This window comes from Heptranchias perlo, unplaced genomic scaffold, assembly GCF_035084215.1.
Source record: "Heptranchias perlo isolate sHepPer1 unplaced genomic scaffold, sHepPer1.hap1 HAP1_SCAFFOLD_43, whole genome shotgun sequence".
Lineage (NCBI taxonomy): Eukaryota > Metazoa > Chordata > Chondrichthyes > Hexanchiformes > Hexanchidae > Heptranchias > Heptranchias perlo.
In genome coordinates, this window is record NW_027139442.1 from 11,327,188 (window position 1) to 11,352,926 (window position 25,739).

The 25,739-nt window shown below is 45.2% G+C and overlaps 1 protein-coding gene and 1 long non-coding RNA gene across 2 annotated transcripts; one reads left to right on the top strand and one right to left on the bottom strand.

The window, feature by feature from the left end:
* Nucleotides 1–2,520: 2,520 nt before the first annotated feature.
* LOC137312552 (histone H1-like) lies at nt 2,521–3,135 on the bottom strand. The gene has a single exon (XM_067979086.1). It carries the CDS (start codon nt 3,133–3,135, stop codon nt 2,521–2,523), a length of 615 nt encoding a protein of 204 aa, XP_067835187.1.
* A 2,264-nt stretch (nt 3,136–5,399) lies between these two features.
* LOC137312656 (uncharacterized) lies at nt 5,400–24,683 on the top strand. Its single transcript, XR_010960776.1, has 3 exons — nt 5,400–5,710; nt 6,280–6,366; nt 18,096–24,683. It is a non-coding gene; the product is annotated as an uncharacterized lncRNA (long non-coding RNA).
* The last annotated feature ends 1,056 nt before the right edge of the window (nt 24,684–25,739 follow it).

The following is a 25,739-nucleotide window of genomic DNA, read 5'->3' on the forward strand; positions in this document are numbered from 1 at the left end:
CCCCGCGGATGCGGCGGGCCAGCTGGATGTCTTTGGGCATGATGGTGACTCGCTTGGCGTGGATGGCGCACAGGTTGGTGTCCTCAAACAGCCCCACCAGATAAGCCTCGCTGGACTCCTGCAGGGCCATGACGGCCGAGCTCTGGAAGCGCAGGTCTGTCTTGAAATCCTGAGCGATCTCTCGCACCAGGCGCTGGAAGGGCAGATGGCGGATCAGCAGCTCGGTGGATTTCTGGTAGCGGCGGATCTCCCTCAGAGCCACAGTGCCGGGTCTGTAGCGATGAGGCTTCTTAACTCCGCCCGTGGCTGGAGCGCTCTTCCTGGCCGCTTTGGTCGCCAACTGTTTGCGAGGAGCTTTCCCGCCGGTCGATTTGCGCGCTGTCTGCTTGGTCCTGGCCATTTTCTGAACAGATCTCAACACAACCTGAGACACAGAGACTGTGAATACGGAGTGCGCTCTGGGGCCGCCTTTTAAAGCGTCTAAGGGTATCCGCCCCTGGCCTGTGATTGGCTGAGGTTTCACCCCCAGACAAGGAGGGACTGCCCCGGGACTGTGATTGGCAGGTTTGATCCGAGATCTGTCAGTCAGACCAAAACGGCGGGAGGGATTGGGTCACAATTGGCTGAGCTGAAATTAATCTTCAATTTCAAAAAGCCCGCCAATTTCAGAGCATCAAATAACAGTTTCAAGAAAATTTCATTTCCCTCCAGCAATTTAAGAATCTCTCTCTTTATAATCTCCGTTATTTCCTTCTCCTCAGCTCAAATCTCAGGCTGTTTCACATTCCGGTTCATTCTCTGATCTGTCTGTAAACGGGCGGGAATAAATCCCCGGTCATTGCTTTCCGTAACGGGAATTGCTTTCCAGCTTCAATTTCAAAAATCCCGCCAGTTCCGGCCCGGTGAACCGCTCCTCAAACAGAAACTTCACATCGAACTGATAATTGAATGAGGGCAGGAAATAAACACCGAGCAGAGAGGACACAGCGGGAGAGGGAGTGAGGAGGGATTTTACTCTGAGCGGAGAAGGTAATGTCTGGGGAAAGACTCTGTATCACCGCCTGTTCATTTATACCGTGAAACCGGGAATTCCGCTACTTCTCTCGGGATGGCCGAGAACGCCGGCCGTTGTTTCTGATCTCCCTGTACCGAGTGTTGGGGAATCTCCCCATACTAATTAAATATCGGAAACTGATTCCCCATCCCGAGATCTTTCCTCTCCCCGTTCCCAGGTCAGTGCTCTCTCTGTGAGGCGGTGGGTGGCTCTTAGAAGAGCCTTTGTTTTGTGTTCGGTTAGAAAGGGTCCAGTTGTTCAGCCGCCGAATCCATAGAGAGTGCGGCCCTGACGTTTCAGAGCGTACACCACATCCATGGCAGTGACCGTCTTGCGCTTTGCGTGTTCAGTGTAGGTGACCGCGTCCCTGATCACATTCTCCAGGAAAACCTTTAGCACCCCGCGGGTTTCCTCGTAGATCAGACCCGAGATCCGCTTGACACCGCCACGGCGAGCCAGGCGGCGGATGGCTGGTTTGGTGATCCCCTGGATGTTATCACGAAGCACTTTCCGGTGCCGCTTGGCTCCGCCTTTCCCCAGTCCTTTGCCTCCTTTACCTCTGCCAGACATGATTATTCTTCACTCAAATCGCTGCTGAATGAACAGCAAACTGATGTTGGTTCCGTTTTTATGCAGCCTGCCCTGAACTGACTGAAACAGACACAGGGTGAGAGGGAGGGGAGGAGACAGAGATAAATATTAAACAGGGAGGGGAGGAGACAGAGTGTGATATTAAACAGGGAGGGGAGGAGACAATCAGAGTGACGGACAGAGCGGAGAGCGGCCTCTGATCTTCCAGCTCCACCTCCAGCTTTCTCCAACCGCCAATTTCAAACCGTTTATCGATAATAGAACCGAAACACAGCGCTCCGCACAAACCCTTACAGACTCGGGCTTCATAGAACCCCGGAGCTTTTCAATAAGCCCCGTTACAATCAATAGTCAGTAATATTCCTGCCTAAATACAGTCCCTTCTGTAACAAGTCAACCCGCCTCCTTCCATTTCAGTCCCAGACCCGATTCTATCTCCCCGCACATTCCCTCCCAGACGGGTTCAGCAGTTTATAAACACTTTATTCCAGCTGATTTGAAGAATCTCATGTGTTGGGGTTTGAATTGTGATAGCTGCCGATCTCCGCCAGTTTTACCCTGTCACGGACTGTCGCCCTGAATCTGTGAGAAAAAATGAACTGGGACTGGAGCCGAACACACGCCAGTTCCAGTTAGGCCCGTCCCGGACATCCCATTCTCTCTATTTTATTACAGACATTGGGGGTCGGGCGGGGATAGCGAATGTCAGCGAGTCACCAGGACCCTGGGTTTTCTTGAAATGATTTCTATCTGAAATCTGAGCCCGGCCCCGGGACAGGAATCATCTGATTCCGGGATCAGCTCTTTTCTGAGAGACGTGGGTGGCTCTGAGAAGAGCCGTTGGGTTCAGATGGTCAAAAGTTGCACTTGATTTTTTACTTCTTTTTGCCCGCTGCTTTCTTCGGCTTTGCTGACTTCGGCTTGGGCTTGGCCCTCGGTTTTTCCACCTTCTTCGCCTTCGCCTTCACTGGCTTGGGGGTCTTGGGCTTCTTAGCCGCCGCTTTCTTCTTAATTGGTGATTTCGCCGCCTTTTTCGTGGTCGATTTCTTGACCGCTGGTTTCTTGGCCGTTAATTTCTTGAGGGCTGTTTTTTTGGCCGCTGGTTTCTTTCCGGGAGATTTCTTGGTCACTTGTTTCTTCACCTTCTTTCCCACTTTTGCCTGGGTTTCCTTCTTAGCGACTCTGAAGGAGCCCGAGGCGCCCGTGCCCTTGATCTGCACCAGGGAGCCTTTTTCCACATTTCTCTTGATACTTAATTTGATCTGGGACCGGTGCTTCTCCACATCCAGGCCTTTGGCAGCCAGAACCTTCTTTATCGCGGCCAGGGATATCCCCTTGCGATCCTTGCAATCCCCCACAATCTTGAGGATCTGTTCGCCCAACGGGGGACCGGTGGTCTTGGGTCGGGGAACCGCCTTCTTCTTCTTCGGAGCCTTGGGTGGAGCGGCGGCGGCAGGAGGAGCCGTTTCGGCGGCTGCAGTGTCTGTCATGTCCGGGACTCTGTCGAAAATCTCTCTGACAGTCAGAGCTGGGTCAGAAATGAAACGTGAGGCGGCGGCACAGAGCAACTTAAAGGCACAAAGCGGACGGGGCGGAGACATCCTGCTGTCAGCTCCCGGCCCCTCCAGCCTCTCTGTGTTTCTCTCTCCTCTTAAACTCGTTGGTTACAATTAAAAGCGGGCACTCCAGCGTCCCAGACTAGCCCCTTCCTATATCTCACACCGTTATGTTTGCTGTCGAAAAACTTTCACCGGAATTAAAAGCACCAGTTTCGATTTAAACCCGTTTCATTGCTGCACTGATCGCGCTCTCTCACCCGATCGCTGACATGATCTCCGTTTTTCACCTGAAATCTTGAATTGATCTGAAACTTTACCTTAAATTTCCACTTCGGAGCTTGGCAGGGGAGGAGGGCGATCCTTTGACAGGGATTTTTTAAAATTTTACTCAAAAGGGACTCGGAAATCTGGCGATGAGTCCGGCCACACAAACACAGTGACATTAATCTAACCCATCCGCCCCTTTAACACACTCTCTCTGACACAATGTTCACATCTTCACATTCACAGGACAAACTGTTCGCCAGATTGACAATTCCCGAGACATGCTTTCCTCACCGCTCGGCCTGTGCTGCAGATTCTCGGAGGTGAGTTGTCGTTTCCCAGCTCAGTAACTGTTAAACACTCCGAGCCCGGCGCTCCTCACAGTGTCTGGTCCCCAGATTCAGGGGCAGCAGCCAATCACAGCTGTGGATGTGATTATCCATATCTGGTTTTACATGATTATATTATTCACACTCAGCAATATGTTTGGTTGAGACGATAATACAAATTCTCCTCTCTGGGCTCCTCCAGTCTCTCTGTCTTTCTCTCCCTCCTCCTAAACTGACTGACAGACAACAGTAACTGGTGTCCTATCCGTCCCATTCTCAACACCCAGAGACGGCCAGTTGCTGAATAAATTCAACATTCATAGGCAGTCCAGTGTCAGGCCGTTACAGGCTGTTTCTCCCCACCTTTCCTTATTGGACTGGAGACTGATAAATGCACCGTCAGACCGGCTCATACATAATAGAAGGGACAGTGACCGTCTCACCAACAACACCGGAGGTCTGTTCACAGACACAGAATTAGTCTTTACCTTCCAACAGGGTGTTCATATTACGCTCAATAACACTATCCCGCTTTCATGTACAGCGCTGGAGGGAGAGAAATACAGACGGACAGATAAAGAGACAGACAGAGACAGGCACACAGACAAAGTATCATTCTCACACTTCCTCTCAGTGTGTCCGTTTCACACTCAGCAAACAGTATCCCACCTTCGTGTACAGCGCCAGAGAGATACAGACAGGCAGAGTATCAGCCATACGCTTCCCATCAGTCTCTCTGTATCACGCTCAGCAGCAGTATTCCACCTTCATATGTTGTACATAAGAGAGAGAGAAACTGACCTGCAATGTCCCGTTTTCACCCAGTAACAAATTGGAACATTCTCCATTCCAATTGCCATTCCAAGCTGGAGTGACGGAAGATGCAGTCTCATCTCTCACTGATATTATTTCAGAGACAGACACATTATTAATCCCACTCTCAGGGACAGTGTCACGCATTTAACCCTCTCTTGCATGTTGTACCCTCTGCAATTTTGCAGCTCAGGGCCCTTCTGTATTTCTCTCAGTGACCGAGAGTTTCACTCCGATTGAAATAAACTGGGACTGTAGCCATCAAATATTAATCCTACACGGTCCCAGCAAATACACCGACTCCCACTTTCCTCCCATGTTTCTCCAGAATTGGTTCGAGGAATCCGGCCTCCAGTTACGGAGTCACAAGTTTCTTTATCAGTAAAGGGACCAAGAATGAACAGAACCAATTGGCTCATTTCACAGCCGCCCACTTTATCTCTGAAAGACTCTTTTCCATCAAAAGATACCGAGAGAAACAGCAGGGATGGAAACATCTAGTTTCATAGTTAGAGATTGTAAAGTCAGTCTGGATTCCAGCGTTAGGCACTGGTGGAATCCCATCTGTTTCCCATTCTGGTGCCTGTTCCTGCACTGCCTGTGGACCCCATTCCCTCTGACCTTTCCCCCAGACCCACTTCCTTTGCTCAGACTCTGAAAAATTCCAATTGGGGAAAGTTTCCATCGATTTTTGTATTGAGAATTAAACCAGATATCTGCGCATGCGTGACTCAGCCCCGCCCCCAGCGCTGGTTGTTGGTGAGCAGAAGAGCGCATGCGCGCTCCCCTCCCCCAGCTCGGCCTGTGGGCGCCATTCCCTCAGTGAGCGGAAGAAGATGGTTTAAAACAGCCGGGAATGGAGGAGATCACGGCCCCCGGGGGAAGGGGGCAAAGAGCAGCCTCGTTACAGCAGCTCATCGCTTCGGGACCGTGTCCGCAGATGGGCTCAGAAATCGGCATTGAGTCCGGGGGAAGGTCAGGGGGAGTCCGGGGGCTGTTTGTAAGAGGCGGAGTGGATCAGGAACTGGTCCCGGAACATGGAGTGAGCGGGGGAAGGAAGAGGTCATTCGCGGGCTGTGTGTGTACCGGGTGTGTCCAGGGTAAGGGAGACAGAATGGGAAGAACCTGCTATTTAAAATCATTGCTGCTTTCTCTCCCCAAACCAGTAGTGAATGGTCCTGGTTTAGTTCCAGTCTCACCCTGTTTATTGTTACTGGACAGTGAAGAGTGGAAACAGAGCCGGACAGTAAGGATGTGGGGAGTTATACAAAGAGCATCTATTGCAGGCACCAGGTGAGAAGTGTGAAGGGCACATTTTAAACAGCGGCTGTTTGATTTCGGTTGAACGGTTAGTCCCATGGGAGAGGGGATTAGAAACCTGACGTGTGCAAAGGTCCCCGCCCCATCGGGTCGTCCCATTCATGGATCAGTGCAGAGGTTGGGTTGTGTCTGGATGTCACTAAATCGTTATAAAATTGCCCAACACACCTGGTGTGCAGAAGCTGAGTGCTGCAGTACTGCAGTGGAGTCAGACACTGACACTGTTTGTATCACTGGTTCTCATTTGTGGATATTCAAAATAATCATTGATATGGATATTAATTCGAACACTTTTGTATTTTCTACCTCACTGGTTCTTGAGTTACAAGAGATAATTTTCTTCCTGCAGGCAAATCCTTGATGGACCCAGAATCAGTGTTATGTTTCCTCCACTTGAGGCACAAGGAACAGTGCAGCCAACTCCTTCTCCCACACAGTGAGTACATTATCACACACAGCGCACAGAGACACAGAAAGGTCATCAGTTCCACAGTCTCAGACAGCAGAAGTCGTCAGTCCCACACTGATCCCAAGATCCAGAGACACATTTTCAATCCAACAGTCAAACAGAGCAGGTGAGGCAGACACTGTTCCATTTCCCCCGAGCTGAGTCCCGCTGACAGGTAGATACAAAAATCCCAGTCCAAGATCACACTATCAGATGGAAAGGCACTGTATCAATCTCACAATAGGGCAACATTAGCTACGAATTAAATACCAGATCGAAATCACACATGGTACCCGATTTAAAGGTGCAGAATGAATCCCAATAATGTACCCTGAGATTCCAATTGATTACTCGCCCAGAACTCTCACACACATGTGAGTTTATACACTATGCGAATGGATATTGCATGTATCATGTGATACAAATTGCATACGAGTACAAAACTCATGTACAGTATCAGATTAAAAATGCTGTGAGAGTGTAATCTGAGAAACAAATTAGATATCAGTTTATAATGGACTCATATTGTGAGATGTAAAGATACAGTATCAATTCTATTAGCACAGACTGAGCTATACATTATACGCCATTTGAAAAGTGTCACCATATCAATTTGAAAGATACATTATCATTCACAATTGTACTTACAGAGATACAGATTTAATAGTAGTTCAAAAAGCACACAAATTATCTGATTAAAACCTACAGTGTCAAATCCTAAAGTGTATCCACATTTAACAATTAAATAATGAGAAATATGATCTAAACATGAAGATATTAAAGCTAAAAAATTTTATGCCATAATGCAATCTGAGAGAATAATTACATACAGATACAGAATGAATCTCACACTCAGATATAGTACCAGAGACTGACAGATGCAGAAGGAATCCCAAACTCACATACAATAATAGAGACTGACAGACACAGAGCGAATCCTACACTCACAAATGGTACCTGAGATGACAGATATAGAATGAATCCCACACTGGCATACAGTACCAAGGGCTGATAGATATCTAGTTAATTACTCACTCTCATAAAGTACTAGAGACTGACAGAAAGATAATGACTCCCACATTCACACAGTACCAGAGTCTGAGAGATACAGAATGAATCACACACTCACACACAGTACCAGAGACTGACAGATAGAGAATGCATCCCACACCAACATGCAGTCTGAGAGGCTGCATATACAGAAATAATTCAACACCCACACACAAGACTGGAGACTGAAAGACACAGAATAAATCCCACACTCACAGTATCAGAGACTGCATATATAGATTAAATCGCAAACTCACACACACTACTGACAAGATACAGAATGAATCCCACACTGACACACTGTTCCAGATACTGAGAGATACAAAATGAATCACACATTAGTGCAGGCTGAGTAACATTATTTACCAGTCCAAGAAGTATCAGATTGAAAGATACAGTACCAATTCCATTAGTGCAGACTGATCTGCACATTATATACCACTAAAAAAACTGATGCAGATTCAGACTGAAATATACAGTATTCCATTCATGCAGACTGAGCCACACATCATATACAAGTTCAAAAATGTCACCATATCAGTTTGGAAGATAAACTAAATCACAATTGTGTTCCCATCGATACAGATTTAATAGTAGTCCAAAAAGTGCCCACATTCTCTGACTATATTCTAAATCATTTCATTATCAACCAATTAAACACTGGGAAAAATATGCATTCATTGAGGTATTAAAGATAAAGTTTTGAACACCATACTGTAAACGGAGATACAAATTACATACAGATAAGGAATGAATCTCACACTCAGATAGAGGGCCAGAGAGTGACACACAGAATGAAACCAGCACTCACACAATGTAACAGTGACTGACAGATACCGAATGATTCCTACATTCACACACAGTAAAAGGGACTGACAGATATAGAATGAATCACACACACCCACAGTACCAGAGCCTGACAGATACAGAATGAATCCCACACGCACAGACAGTACTAGGGACTGACAGATACAGAATGAATCCCACACTCACAGACAGTACTAGGGACTGACAGATATAGAATGAATCCCACACTCACAGACAGTACTAGGGACTGACAGATACAGAATGAATCTCACAGTCACACACATTAATGCAGTCTGAGTTACACATTACACATCAGTCCAAAAATCTCATAGTGTCAGTTTGAAAGATACAGTATCAATTCCATGAGTGCAGACTGATCTACATATTATAAAGCATTACAAAAAACTGATAAAGATTCAGACTGAAATATACAGTATACCTTTCAAGCAGACTGAGCTACACATCATATACAAGTTCAAAAATGTCACCATATCATTTTGGAAGATAAACTAATTCACAATTTTTTTCCCATCGATACAGATTTAATAGAAGTCCAAAAAGTGCCCACATTCTCTGATTATAACCGAAAACATTATATTTTAAAATGTATCATTATCTACCAATTAAACACTGGGAAAAATTATTGATACATTGAGGTATTAAAGAGAGAGTTTTGAACACCATACTGTAAATAGAGACACAAATTACATACAGATAAAGAATGAATCTCACACTCAGATCGAGGGCCAGAGACTGACATGCAAATTGAAAACAGCACTCAAACAATGTAACAGTGACTGACAGATACAGAATGAATCCTACACTCACACACATTACAAGGGACTGACAGATACACAATGAATCCCACACTCACACACATTACAAGGGACTGACAGACATAGAATGAATCACACACTCCCACGGTACCAGAGACTGACAGATACAGAATGAATCCTAAACACACACACTGTCGCACAGACTGACAGAGACAAAATTCATATCACTCACAAACAGTACCAGAAATTGATAGATGCAGAATGAAAGTCTCCCTCACATATAGCTCCTGACACTGACGGAAACAGAATGAAACGCTCATTCACACAAAATACCAGGGACTAACAGATATTGAATGAATCCCATACTCACACACAGTACCAGAGACTGACAGATACAGAGTTAATTCCACACTTATACACAGTACCTGAGACTGGCAGATACAGAATTAATCCCACTCTCATATACAGTGCCACAGACTTGCAGATACAGAATGATCCCAAACTCATATGTAGTGCCCGAGACTGAGAGATACAGAATTAACACCATGCTCACACTCAGTACCAGAGACTGGCTGATACAGAATGAATCCCACACTCACACAGTATCAGATATTGACAGATGCAGAGTAAACCCCGCTCTCACACACAGTACTGGAGACTGACTTCTGCTGGACGTAAGCGAGAACTGTAAAAGAACGGAACAAATTCACATTTTATGTCGTGGTTGCAGAAATCGGACAATGTGCAACGTGAGGAAAGGTTCTGTCTGTAACTGCTACTCCCGTATATTTGCTCGTTTTGTTATTGAAAAATGATGACAATTGTTTTATAATAAAGTTTTTGTTTCACTCATTCGATAGTTGTGAATTTGCCCCATTATATTTCACTGTACATTGCGCAGTATTTCTCTCTGATTTCTCAGGACAAGATTTGCATTGCTCCTTTACCCCATTTAGACACTTATTTTCCAAGCAGTATGTGGCCTCCTTATTTCTCCTGGCAAAATGCACCACCTCACACCTTTCTATATTGAAATTCAATGGCCATTTACACGGCCGTTCTGGAAGCTTATTTTGTCGTAGTCTTCCTCAGTATTGACTACACCCCCTAAAGTAATTACTATCATTTAATACAGCATTACAACCAATGTTTTATCGAAAAAATGTTCTCCATTCCCAGTTTTTCTAAATCCCACCCGTACAATATAATGTGAAGAATGAGTTTATCTTCTGTCCCTCTCTCATCTGTAAACTTAATTGACCCGGGGTTTGGGGACATCTACTGGCCGGAAGCAGAACTGCAACAGTTCGGAACAAATTGCTGAAACCGGACAATGTGCAGTGTGAGCGTGTTTGTGATTGGTGGCAGGTATTAAATCTGATTTTTTGAAACCTGACCATTAACCTTTAGTGTTTGTTACTGAAGAGTAAACAGAGCCGGACAGTAAGGATGTGGGGAGTTAAACAAAGAGTATCTATTGCAGGCATCAGGTGAGAAGTTTGAAGGACACATTTTAAACAGTGGCTGTTTTGTTTCAGTTGAACGGTTAGTCCCATGGAACAGGGGATTAGAAATCTGATATGTGCAAAGCTCCCCGCCCCATCGGGTAGTCCCATTCATGGATCATTCCAGGGGTTGTGTTTTGTCTGAATGTCACTAAACTGTTGTAAAACAGCCCGACACACCTGGTGTGCAGAAGCTGAGTGCTGCAGTACTGCAGTGGAGTCAGACACTGACACTGTTTGTATCGCTGATTTTCATTTGTGGATATTCAATATTATTATTAACAGATATTAATCTGATCACTTCTGCATTTTCTACCTCACCTGTTCTTGATTTACAAGAGATACGTTTCTTTCTACAGTCAAATACTTGAAGGAGCCAGAATGAATGTGAAATTTCCTCCACCCGAGGCAAAGGAACAGTGCAGCCAGCTCCTTCTCACACACAGTCGGTATATTCTCACTCTCAGAGCACAGAGACACAGACAGGTCATCAGTTCCACAGTCCCACACAGCAGAAGTAGTCAGTCCCACACTGATCCCAAGTTCCCGAGTCACATTTTCAATCCAACAGTCAAACAGAGCACGTTAGGCAGACACTGTTCCATTTCTCCCGAACTCAATCCCGCTGACAGGTGGATTCAAAAATCCCAGCCCAAAATCACCCTATCAGATTGTCAATTTCACAAAAGGGCAAAATTAGCCATGAATTAAATACCAGATATCCCGAGATTCAAATTGAATACTAGCCCAGAACTCTCACACACACGTGAGTTTAATACATGCAGTATCCATTCGAATAGTGTATCATTCAAATACAAAATGAAGGCCGAAACTCATGTACAATATCAGATTGAGAATTGCTGTGACAGTGTAACCAGAGAAACAAATTAGATACCAGTTTATAATATACTCACAGTATGAGATTTAAAGATACAGTATCAATTCTATTAGCGCAGCCTGAGATACACATTATTTACCAATTCAGAAATTTCACCATATCAATTTGAAAGATAAATTATCATTCACAATATTACTCACAGTTTTACAGATTTAATAGTAGTCCAAAAAGCACACAAATTATCTGATTAAAGCCTCCAGCTTCAAATCCGAAAGTGTATCCATATTTACCAATTAAATAATGAGAAAAGCTATTCAAACATTAACATATTAAAGCTACAGTATTGAACATCATAATGTAATCTGAGAGAATAATTATGGACAGAAACAGAATGAATCTCACACTCCGATACAGTACAGAGACAGACATGCAGAAGGAATCCCAAACTCGCATACAGTACTAGAGGTTGCCAGACACAGAATGAATCCCATACTCAAGTATGATACCAGAGATGACAGAAACAGAATGAATCCCACTCAGGCATACAGTACCAAGGACAGACAGATAGCGAGTTCATCCCAAATTCTAATAAAGCACTAGAGACTGAGAGTTAAAGTATGAATCGCAAACTCACACACAGCAGCAGAGACTGACAGACACAGAATGAATCCCACACTCACACACAGTACCAGAGAATGACAGATACAGAATGAATCCCACACTCACTCACAGCACCTGAGACTGACAGATACAGAATGAATCCCACACTCACTCACAGCACCCGAGACTGACAGATACAAAATGAATCCCACACTCACACACAGTACCAGAGACTGAGAGATACAAGGTGAATCTCACAGTCACCTATATTAGTGCAGGCTGAGTTATAAATTACGTTCCAGTCCAAAAATCTCAGTGTCAGATTGAAAGATACAGTATCAATTCCATTTGTGCAGACTGAGCTGCACATTAGAAACCACGACAACAAAACTGATACAGATTCAGACTGAAATATACAGCATTCCATTCATGCAGACTGAGCTACACATTATATACAAGTTCAAAAATGTCACCATATCAATTGGAAGATGCACAAATTCACAATTGTGTTCCCAATGTAGATTTAATGGAAGTCCAAAAATAGATGCCCACATTATCTTATTACATTTTTTTAAATGTCATTATCTACCAATTAAAACTGGGAAAAATTATTCATACATTTAAGTATTAAAGATACAGATGTGAACGCCATCCTGTAAATGAAGATATAAATTAGATACAGATAACGAATGAATCTCTCACTCCGATAGAGTGCCAGAGACTGATATGTAGAATGAATCCCAAACTCATACAATGTACCAGCGACTGACAGATTCAAAATGAATCCCACACTCACACACTGTAGCACATACTGACAGATACAGAATTTATATCACTCACATACAGTTCAGAAATTGATAGATACAGAATGAATGTCTCACTCACATATAGCACCAGAGACTGACAGGAACAGAACGAATCGCTCACACATACAAAATCAGAGACTGAGAGATATGGAATGAATCCCAAAGACACACACAGTACCAGAGACTGATAGATCCAGAATGAATACCACATTCACAGAGAGTATCAGGAACTGACAATCACAGAATGAATCTCACAGTCACACTACTGCAGACTGAGTTACATTTTACATACCAGTTCAAAGATATCATAGTGTCAGATTGAAAGCGACGGTATGAATTCCATTAGTGCAGACTGAGCTACATAGTAGAAATATTAGTAAATACTCATAGAGTATTATACTGAAATAAACAGTATCAATACCATTGGTTCAGACTGAGCTACACATTATATACCAGTCCAAAAACCTCATAAATGATCAGACTGGAAGATACAGTATCAATTCTATTAGCACTGCCTGACCTGTACATTACATACCAGACTGAAAATCCCATAAAATCTTCGACTGAAATAAACAGTATCAATTCCATGAGTGCAGACTGAGCCACACATTATATAGCAGTCCAAGAATCTCATACCCTATCAGACTTAAAGATACAATAACAATTCCATTAGCACAGATGACGAGTCCAAAAATCTCATAGAATATCAGATTGAAAGATTCAGTATCACTTCCATTTGTGCAGAATGAGCTACACATCACATTCCAGTCCAGAAATCTCAGACAGTATCAGACTGATAGATACAGTATCAATTCCTTTAGTGCAGGCTGAGCTACCTATTACATACCAGTCCAAAAATCTCATACAATATTAGATTGAGATGCAGAATTAATCCCATTATTGCTGACTGAGCTATACATTACATACCAATCCAATAATTTCACCACGAACAGATTGAAAGGTACATTATCATTCACAATAGAGTTCAGAGATTAAGATGTAATCCCACTCCAAAGCTCACACACGTTGTTTGATTAAAGAAAATTGAAAAGTGTATCCATATTTACAAATTAAACACTGGACGAAGAACTGTATATAATTTAAAGTATTAAAGATACAGTTTCAAATACGATACTGTAAACTGAAATAAGAATACAGAATGAATCCAGACTTGCACATTGTCTCAGAGACTGAATTACAGAATTAATCCCACACTGAGATAATGTAGCAGAGACTGACAGATACAGAATAAATCCCACACTCACACACAGCACCAGAGACCTGCAGATACAGAATGAATCCCACACTCACATACAGTACCAGAGACTGACAGATACAGAATTAATCCCACACTCACACACAGTACCAGAGACCGACAGATACAGAATGAATCTCCACACTCACAGACTGTACTGGAGACGACAGATATAGAATGAATGTCACAGTCACATTACTGCAGACTGAGTTACACTTTACAGACCAGTCCAAAGATCTCATAGTGGCAGATTGAAAGATACAGTCTAAATTCTATTGGTGCAGACTGAGCTACATATAGGATAGAGTGGTAAATACTCGTGTTTGCTGAAATAAACATTATCAATACCATTGGTACAGACTGAGCTACACATTACGTACTCGTCCAAAAATCACAAATGATCAGATTGGAAGATCCAATTTAAATTCTATTCGCACTGCCTGAGCTGAACATTATATATCAGTCCAACAATCTCATACAATATTAGACTGAAAGATACAGAATCGATTCAATTAGTGAAAACTGAGCCACACATTATATAGCAATCCAAGAATCTCATACCGTATCAGACTCAAAGATACAATATCAATTCCATTAGCACAGACTGAGCTACACGTCACTCACCAGTCCAAAAATCTCATACTGAATCTTTCAATGTGACACTGTATCAATTCCATTCGTGCAGCCTGAGCTATACATTGCATTCCAGTCCAAAAATTTCATACAGTATAAGAATGATAGATACAGTATCAATTCCTTTAGTGCAGGATGAGCTACATATTACATACCAGTCCAAAAATCACATAAAGTGTTAGACTCAGATGCAGAATTAATCCCATTATTGCAGACTGAACTGCACATTGCACACCAGTCCAGTAATTTCAACGTGAACAGATTGAAAGGTATATTATCATTCACAATAGAGTTCAGAGATTAAGATGTAACACGACTCCAAAACTCTCACACGTTGTTTGATTAAAGAAAAACAAAAAGTGTATCTGTGTAAACAAATTAAATGCTCGATGAAGACATGTATATACTTTAAAGTTTCAATACAATAGTGGAAACTGAAATAAGAGTATAGAATGCACATTGTCACAGAGATTGAATTGCAGAATGAATCCCACACTGAGATAAAGTAGCAGAGAATGGCAGATAGAGAATGTATCACACACACAGACAGTACCAGCGACTGACAGATGCAGAATATACCCCATGCTCACACTCAGTTACAGAGACTGACAGATACAGAATAAACCCCAGTCTCATATCCAGTACCAGAGACTGACCTCTACTGACGGGAAGCGACAACTATAATAAGGCAACAAATTCACATTCTCTGTCGTGGTTCCAGAAACAGGACAATGTGCAATGTGAGGGAAGTTTCTGTCTGTAACTTTTACTCTCGTATTTTTGCACTTTTTGACGGTGGAAAATGAAGACAAATGATTCATAATAAAGTTTTTGTTTCACTCGTTCCATAGTTGTGAATTTGCCCCATTATATAACACTGTACATTGCACAGTATTTCTCTCTGATTTCTCAGGACACGATTTACATTGCTCCTCTACCCCATTTAGACTCTTATTTTCCATGCAGTATGTGGCCTCCTTATTCCCCTTGGCGAAATGCATCACCTCACACCTTTCTATATTGAAATTCAATGGCCATTTACAAGGCCGTTCTGCATGTTTATTTTGTCCCAGTCTTGATCAGTATTGACTATATCTCCGAAACAAATTACAAGAATTTATCACAGTATCACAACTAGTGTTTGCTCTAACAAAATGTACTTGCAGCTCGTCTCCATCCCCAGTTTTTCTAAATGCCACTCGTGCAATATAATGTGAAGAATGAGTTTATCTTCTGTCCCTCTCTCATCTGTAAACTTCAATGACCCGGGGTTTGGGGACATCTACTGGCCGGAAGCAGAACTGCAACAGTTCAGAACAAATTGCTGAAACCGGACAATGTGCAGTGTGAGCGTGTTTGTGATTGGTGGCAGGTATTAAATCTGATTTTTTAAAACCTGCCCATTAACCTTTAGTGTTTGTTATAGAACAGTAAACATAGCCGGACAGTAAGGATATGGGGAGTTATACAAAAAGCATCTTTTGCAGGCATCAGGTGAGAAGTTTGAAGGATACATTTTAAACAGCGGCTGTTTCGTTTTGGTTGAACGGTTAGTCCCATGGGAGGGGGGATTAGAAATCTGATATGTGCAAAGGTCTCCGCCCCATCGGGTAGTCCCATTCATGGAACAGTGCAGGGGTTGGGCTGTGTCTGGATGTCACTAAATTGTTGTAAAACAGCCCAACATACCATACAAGGAGGGTGAGTGTGCGGGACTGGGCATTTACATCTTAATAGGGGCAAGGAGGGAGAGTGTGCGGGACGGGGGATTTACAGCTTCATTGGGGCATGGAGGGAGAGTGTGGGAAGGGGAATTTGCAGCTTAATAGAGGCAAGGAGGAAGAATGTGGGACGGGGGGTTTACAGCTTAATAGGGGCAAGGGAGATAATAATGTTCCACAGAAACTAGACCTCTCTGTTCTGAATTTCTGTCCTGTACTTGCAGAGATCACTTACGTAAACGATGAGGACAGATTGCATAGATAAGGTTAAGGGGTCATTTAATTGAGGTATTTAAGATGATTGAAGGATTTGATCGAGTACATCGAGAGGTATTATTTCCTCTGGTGCGAGAGTCTGGAACAAGGGTGGTAGTGGGGCGGGGGTGGGGGGGAGGGGATCACCTTAAAATTGGAGCTCGGCCATTGAGCGGTGATGTCAGGAAACAATTCTTCACACAAAGGGGAGTGGAAATCTGGAACTCTCTTCACTCCAAAAAGCTGTTGAAGCTGGGGGTCAATTGTAAATTGAGATTGATAGATTTTTGTTTGGCCAGAGTATTAAGGGTTATGATAGCAAGGCAGGTATATGGAGTTAAGATACAGATCAGCCATGGTCTAATTGAATGACGGAACAGGCTCGTGGGGCTGAATGGCCTGCTGCTGATCCGATTTTGCTAAATGCAGCAATCGGCAATAAGGTTGTGGAAGGCAGGGGCCTTGCTCACAGGTGAACGGATGAGGGAGATGCGGAGCGAGGTGGTTACTAGTCAGGGAGTGTCTGTCAATGAAGGATAAATTGTGATGAACAAGGGAGTGTCTATAAATGAAGGCGAAATGGTGATTGGACAGGTTGTGTCTGAATGAAGGAGAAATGGTGACTGGTCAGGGAGTGTCTGAAGATGACGGAGAAATGGTGACTGATCAGGGTCTGTCTGTAAATGAAGGAGAAATGGAGACGGGTCAGGGAGGTCTGTAAATGAAGGAGGATTAGTTACAGGTCAGAGAGAATCTGCAAATGAAGGAGAAATAGTGACAGATCAGTGACCGTCTTTAAATGGAGGAGAAATGGTGACTGGTCATAGAGAGTTCGTCGCCAAAATTAGGAGATATCACAGATGGAATGCTTACAGGCAGCAAAGGGAGGGACATAGTATCGAAATGAGGGAGAGAGCATATACATCCAGCCGGAATCAGCATCTTCAGGAGAGGAGAGGGAGGGGAACCAGTGAGTGTCGAACTGAACCCAGCCAGAGTCAGCACGTTCAGGGGAGGAGAGGGAGGGGAACCAGTGAGTGTCGAACAGAACCCAGCCAGAGTCAACACCTTCAGGAGAACAGAGGGAGGGGAACCAGTGAGTATAGAACAGAACCCAGCCAGAGTCAACACCTTCAGGAGAGGAGAGGGAGGGGAATCAGTGAGTATAGAACTGAACCCAGCCAGAGTCAGTATCTTCAGGGCAAGAGAGAGAGAGAGAGAGGGGAACCGGCGAGTGTCGACCTGACCCCAGTCAGAGTCAAGGCTTTCAGGGGAGAGAAAATAAACTTAAATAGAAGGAAAACTGTTGGAGATGGTGCGATGGATTTGGATTTCAGCAGAGGGAGGAGGGTGAGTGTTTGGGACGGGGATTAACATTCTGGGGGAATGAGCGGGAAGAATGTTCCATCGAAACGAGAATTTCCTGTTCTGAATTTCTATCCTCCATTCACAGTGTAAACTCCTTTTACAGGGTATTAGAAGGGGAGTATTTGCAGACGGGAAACTCAAACCAAACATCACGTCAATCTCTGACAGTCACTCAATTCACCAGCACCTGAAGATCATCGGGTTTGAATACAGAAGGAGGAATGTTTGTCGATTCTGTCTGTGGGAAAAGATTTGAAACATCCCTGTGACTGGAAAACAACCTAGAAACACATACCCGAGTGAGAGTGTTCCAGTGCACTGACTGTGCAAAGAGCTTTAACCAGTTACACAGCCTGAAAAAAAATCACACCATTCAGAGGAAGGATAAACCGTATACGTGTTGTGTGTGTGGACGAGACTTCTATTGATCGTCCAACCTGGAGAGACGCAAGGACACCCGCACCATGGAGAAACCGTGGAAATGTGGGGACTGTGGGAAGGGATTCAATTACCCGTCCCAGCTGGAAAGTCATCGACGCAGACACACTGGGGAGAGGCCGTTCCCCAGCTCCGTGTGTGGGGAGGAATTGAATGAGTCATCCAGCCGACTGAAACACCATCGAGTTCACACCGGGGAGAGACCGTTCACCTGCACTGAGTGTGGGAAGGGATTCACTCGATCATCCAACCTGCTAACACACCAGGAAGTTCACACCGGGGAGAGGCCGTTTACCTGCATTGAGCGTGGGAAGGGATTCACTCGATCATCTCACCTGCTCACACACCAACGAGTTCACACTGGGAAGAGGCCTTTCACCTGATCTCTGTGTGGGAATGGATTCACTTGTTCATCCAGTCTTCTGACACATCAACTTGCTCACACTGATAAGAAACGTTTTAAATGTTCTGACTGTGAAAAGAGCTTTAAAATTACAAAGGATCTACTGGCAAACCAACGGATTCACACAGGGGAGAGGCCGTTCACCTGCACTGTGTGGGAAGGGATTTACTCTGTCATCCAACCTGCTGACACATCAACGCACTCACACTGGGGACAAGCCGTTCACCTGCACTGAGTGCGGGATGAGATTCACCCAGTCAGCCCACCTGCTGACACATCAGCGAGTTCACACTGGGGAGAGGCCGTTCATCTGCTCCAAATGTGGGAAGAGATTCACTCGTTCATCCTACCTCATTGAACATCAACTTGTTCACACTGGTAAGAGACGTTTTAAATGTTCTGACTGTGAGAAGAGTTTTAAAAGTAAAAGGCATCTTCTATCACACCAACGCACTCACACTGGGGAGAGGCCGTTTACCTGCTCTGTGTTTGGGAAGGGATTCACTCGGTCATCCCACCTGCTGAGACACCAGAGAGTTCATATGTGACTCCAGGGGTTCGATTCTGCTCTAAATCACATCTAGGAATGAACCACGTTCATTCTGACAGGTGGGGTTTGTTTCTGATGTTAATAACCCCTTTAACTGTGCTGGAGTTTGGTAATCTGTACAAGTGTTCAATGAATCAGCTTTCTTTTAAACACAGTGGGCTAAATATTGGGTGGTGTAGCGCCCGTTGTTTCTGCGCTACGTGGCGTCTCGAAGTACCAAGATACTGTCTTGGCTGCGTGTGCACATTCCCAGCGTGACGTGCGCCGGTCGCCATCTTGGACTAGGTATTTGCACGTGCGCAAATACCGAACGCCGGCAGCATGCAAAGTAAGGAGAAAATGGATACAATCAGTATGCCACGATAATTTAAAGTGATAGACACCATTTTGGAACTTAATGTTCAACTCAATGCAGTCATAACCATGACCATCAAAACATTTTTTCGAGAGTCTGGAGGACCCCGGAGCAGCGCATTTTAAACGGACCATGCAGGATGTACACGCTAGCGGCTGGATTATTGATTCTGGCTGCTGATGGATTTGTGACTGTTTTTGGAGGTTTCCTATGCTTGAATACGACGACGCGGGGACGTAGCCTAAAATTTAGAGCCAGGACTTGCAGGAGTGAAGTTAGGAAACAATTCTACACACAAAGGGTGGGAGATGTTTGGAACTCTCGTTCTGCAATGGGTAGTTGATGCGAGCTCAATTGTGAATTCTAAATCTGAGATTGATAGATTTCTGTGAACCAAGGATATTAAGGGATATGGGGCTAAGGCGGGTATACGGAGTTAGGTCACAGGCCCACCACGATATCATTGAATGACGGAACAGGCTTGAGGGACTAAATGCCACTGCCACTTATTGGCTCCTGTTAGGCGCCACGTTCTCCTGCGAGAAAGTGGGACATATATCTGGGTGATGTGACTGTCATGGGTGAATAGCTACCAGTATATGTGTCCTGTGGCTTGCAACAGTGATAATGTGTAAGGTTGAGAGGAAGCATCTGACTGTAAGAGTTGAGTACTGATTGAAAGAGTTTGTTGGTATGTGGGTGATGGTGGGTGCAGTGCCTGGTGCTTTTGGTAGGAGACGACACTTGACAGTTGACCTCACTCACCTTGACCACTCGTGTCAATGTATTAAACTTCTTCCTGCATGAAATCCATGTTCGTCGTGCTGTGCGCCTAGCATTGACTTCGTCCCCTGCTGCCTCCCACTGCCTTTTTGGCATTTGTCTGGAGGGCGTCTTGACCCTCGGCGGATATAGGATGTTCCTCCTTCTGTCCACCTCCTGCACCAAGGTGCATCAGCAGAGAGCCTTGGTGCATGCGCTCTTGCAGTCTCAGATTGGCAGATTGGAGTGGTCTGGCATACATATTGGAGGATGTGGGATTTAGTGGTGTGCAACCTTTATTCAATGTTTAACACAACTCATCAGTTTGTAAACATAGGGTTAGGGTAACATAGGGTAAAGCATCTGTGCTTTACATGTGTGATGTCTGATCTCCATGCAGACAGCAGACTTATTATTAGCAAGTAACAGGTACCGGCTACCTTTAAGAGATTTTAAGAGACACCCTCCCTTTAAGAGATTGGAACCCCCCGCGCCCCCCGCTCCCCGCCCCGGCTGGTGGAAAATGCGCATTTCTATTTCTACCCTATCGAATCCTTTTATAATTTTAAATGTATGGTTCAGATCACCCCCCAACCTTCTAAACTCAAGGGAATGCAAACCAACTTTATGCAACCAGTCCTCATAATTGAACCATTCAAGCCCCGGTGTCATTCTGGTGAATCTGCACTGTCCCCCTCCAAGGCCAATATATCCTTGGTGAGGATTAGTTCTCCAGATGGGGTCTGATCAAGGCTCTGTAGAACAGAAGCATCACTTCCTTCCCTTTGTATTCCAGCCCTCGAGATAAAGGCCAATATTCCATTAGTCTGTGATTACTTTTTTATCTGTGCACTAGCTTTTAGTGATTTGTGTACATGGACACCCAAATCCCTTTGCTCCTCCACCGTTCCCAGTCTCTCACTTTAAGAAAATACTCCAATGTTTCCTTCCTGCATCCAAAGTGAATGATCTCACACTTCCCCACATTGAACTCCACCTGCCACAGTTTGTCCATTCACTTCAACTGTCCCTTTTAACTTCCTGCTTCCATCTACACCACTTACTGTGCCTCCTAACTCAGTGCCACCTGGAAACTTGGATCTACAACTCTCTACTCCTTCATCCAAGTTATTGATAGATATGGTGAAAAGCTGAGGCCCCAGTACAGATCCCTGGGGACACCACTTGTCACATCCCGCCAATCAACGAACGTTCCCTTTATCCCTATTCTCTTCTCCGACCTCCCAACTAATTCCAACCCAATTCACAAGGTCACTTTCAATTATGTGCACTTTTCATTGATTCTATTAATCTCTTGTGCTGAACGTTTTCAAATACCTTCTGGAAGTCCATACAGACAACATCCATAGACACTCCCCTGTCCACCTTGTTAATTACATCAAAAAATCCAACTAGATTCGTCAGACATGACCTGCCCTTCACAAATCCATGTTGACTCTGTTTGATCAGCTCAGACTTGTTCAAGTGCTCAATCATTTTGTCTCTGATGATAGATTCCAGTAACTTCCCCACAACTGACCTTAAACTGACAGGTCTGTATTTTCCTGGTTTCTTCCTCCCTACTTTCTTAAATAACGGAGTGACGTTTTCAACGTTCATCCACAAAGGCACAATTCCTGAGTCGAGAGAGCTTTGAGAAATTATGACTAATGCATCTGCAATTTCCCCATCCGTTTCCTTTAATACCCTGGGGTGGAAACCATCAGGTCCTGGAGATTTCATTCTTGTTTGCAGTTATTTATTTATCAGATTGTGTATAACAAGACTGAGTGCCCCAGCACTGACTGTGTACATAACAGGACTGAATGTCCCAGCACTGACTGTGCACATAACAGGACTGAGTCTCCCAGCACTGACGGTGTGTATAACAGGACTGAGTGTCCCAGCACTGACTGTGTGTATAACAGGACTGAGTGTCCCAGCACTGAATGTGTGTATAACAGGACTGAGTGTCCCAGCACTGAATGTGTGTATAACAGGACTGAGTGTTCCAGCACTGAAGGTGTATATATCAGGACTGAGTATCCCAGCAGTGACTGAGTGAATAACAGGACTGAGTGTCCAAGCACTGACGATAAAACAGGAATCTGTATCCCAGCACTGACTGTGTGCATAAGAGGACTGAGTGTCCCAGCACTGACTGTGTGTCTTACAGGATTGACTTTCCCAGCACTGAATGTGTGTATAAGAGAACTGATTGTCCCAGCACTGACTGTTCTTCCAGTGTACATGATCGTGCGTAAAATGTACATGCGCTGTGGGTGGAGATAAATGGGTGGGGTAGACTCCATGATAGGGTGGAGTGACATGCGGTTGACGGTGGAGATTAAATCGTTTGGAGGATGTTACAGAGATAGGGAGGGGGCGAGGACCATGGTGGGAATTGAACACGAGGATGAGGATTTTAAAATCGAGACGTTGCCGGATCGGGAAACAATTTAATAACACACGAACAGAAACTTACGGTTCACTGCCCGGCGGACAGGTGGAGAAGACATTGATGTCCGCGGGGGAACAGTCAGGGTCACAGCAGCAGTCGAGGTCGCAGAATTCGCCAGTCAGGTCACAGGTACAAATGGGAACTGCTGGAAGACACACACACACACACACACACATACACACACACAGATCTTACAACAGAGTACGTGACGGTCTCAAAGACCACATCCCTCCCTTGTCTGAATCCATGATCACCGTCTTCTCCATCTCCCAAAATCAATCTTCAGACTTATCCTCCCACTGCTTTCTACTCACCGAATTACAGCTCCCAGATACCCAGCACAACCCACTTAATAAATAATAACAATTGTGGAGAGAACAGAGAAGTTGGGGTTACTCTCGTTGGAGCAGAGAAGGTTGAGCGGCGATTTACCAGAATGGTACCCGGGATGAGGGACTTCAGATACCGGGAAAGACTGAAGAAGCTGGGATTGTTCTCCTTAGAGCAGAGACGGTTAAGGGGAGATTTAATCGAGGGATTCATAATGAGGAGGGGTTTTGATTGAGTCGATGGGGAGATACTGTTGCCACTAACGGGAGGGTTGGTAACCAGAGGACACAGATTGAAGAAAATTGGGAAAAGAGCCACAGGGAGATGAGGAGAATGTTTTTAGGCAGCGAGTTGTTCTGATCTGGAATTCACTGCCTGAAAGGGCGGTGGAAGCAGATTCAATAGTAACTTTCAAAAGGGAATCGGGTCAATCCTTGAAGTGGGGAAATTTGCGGGACTGTGGGGAAAGAGCAGTGGAGTGGGACTAATCGGATCGCTCGTTCACAAAGCCGGCACGGGCGTGATGGGCAGGGCGGCCTCTTTCACGGTGCCGGCACAGGCGCGATGGGCCGAGTGGCCGCTTTCACAGAGCCGGCACAGGCGCAATGGGCCGAGCGGCCTCTTTCACAGAGCCGGCACAGGCGCGATGGGCCGAGCGGCCTCTTTCACAGAGCGGGCACAGGTTCGATGGGCCCAGCGGCCTCTTTCACAGAGCCGGCACAGGCGCGATGGGCCGAGCGGCCTCTTTCTGTGCTGTTTGATTCTCGCTCACTTTTGGGCTCCGACCCACGGCCCGTTTGACTGGGAGGCGGCAGAGTGACTCCCCCCCGAGCCCAGCTCGACACCGGGCGCTGCCAGAGTGGAGATTCACCGGGCCCGCAGGAGGCCCCGAGTAACTCCCTCCGCCTCCCCTCCCTACCCCCGCTCTCCCCTCTCAGGCCACTCCCGGGTGCGGGCACTCCCTCTGTCGGCCTCACCCCCGCCCCCAGCAGCCCCAGCCCACCCATCAGCCCCAGGTCGCCATCATCATCCTCCCGGCGCCGGCCTGTTGCGAAGGGAACGCAGCAAAGGTACCGCGCGGCGCATGCGCGGCGTCCCTGACCGTAACGCACGGATGTGGCGAGACGTCAGCGCGCAAAAGTGAGTGAAGTTGCCGAGTGCAACGTGATTGGAGGAGTCAGCCCAGGAGGACTGGAGCGGGAGCGGGGCGGGGGTGGTGGGTGGATGAGGTGAGAGCTGTCAGTCAAAGGGCCCGGAGTCAGCACTCACTCCGCACAGGGTTTGGAGAATTTGTTTGAAAATGCAAAATCTGCAAGAATGAAATAAAATTTGAAATGCAGAAAAAAATGGAAAAAATTGCAAATTAAACCAGAAATGTCCAAACGCACATAAGGCTGATGGTCTGGGTCCTCCTGCTACTATTAATCTTCTCTACCTGGGGCATCGGATGAGCAGAATGTTTGAATGTAACTTTTTTAATGCAGAGGGTGCTGGATATATGGAATGGACCAGCGATGGAGGCAGTGGGGCATGATTGTATCATCAAATTCCAGAGAGTTGGCTAATTACCTGATAGCGATGCCTTGGTATAAGACAGCCTAGAAATTGGGATCTTTATTTTTTTGGACATGTGCACTAGCTTTTACTGGTTGGTGTACCTGGACAATAAAATCCCTTTGCTGCTCTACTCTCTTTGGTTTCTCATCATTCAGAAATTAATCCCATTTCTCACCTGGTGCCTGCAACATATGGTCTTTGTTTAATTCCCCACATCTTTACTGTCAGGCTTCACTTCCACTCTTCACTGTTCAATAACAACATACACGGTGAGACTGGAACTTTAAAAAAAAAATCAAAATATATTTATTTCACAAAATTGATGGATACACACAGTTCAATGCTAATATCACAGTTACAATTCAAAACGATACAAAACTGATCTTACACACGACGGTTCCATTGTTACAATTCAACACACAGTACATATCTTCTAATACAAAGTGAAATGGCCTGACATGGTCGCCTTTCCCCATAGAGCCTTTGCGCAGACCGAACCTCGCTTCAGTCCATCCCACAGCACGTAGTCCGGGACCTTGGAGTGCACCAGTCGGCAACACTCGGTCGTGGACAGCTCCTTCAGCTGGAAGACCAGCCGGTTTCGGGTGGACCCTGGGGGCACCTTAACCGAAATGATGGTCTTCCAGCAGCAGTTGATATCCGTCTTGGTGTGAGTCCCGGGGAACCGCCCATCGTGCACAGTGTCTTATGTTACCGAGCTGTTGGGGGTGAACGCCTCTTCGACTCCACGGTATAGAGGTCCTGTCTCTGTGGAGGGAGGTTATCACCTTTTACCCGAATACACGGATCCATTCGCTCACATTCATGTCAGTGTTTGGCAAACACTGTCTTATGTCTTTCCCACACCTGTCGAAACTTGGGGTCAGAGAT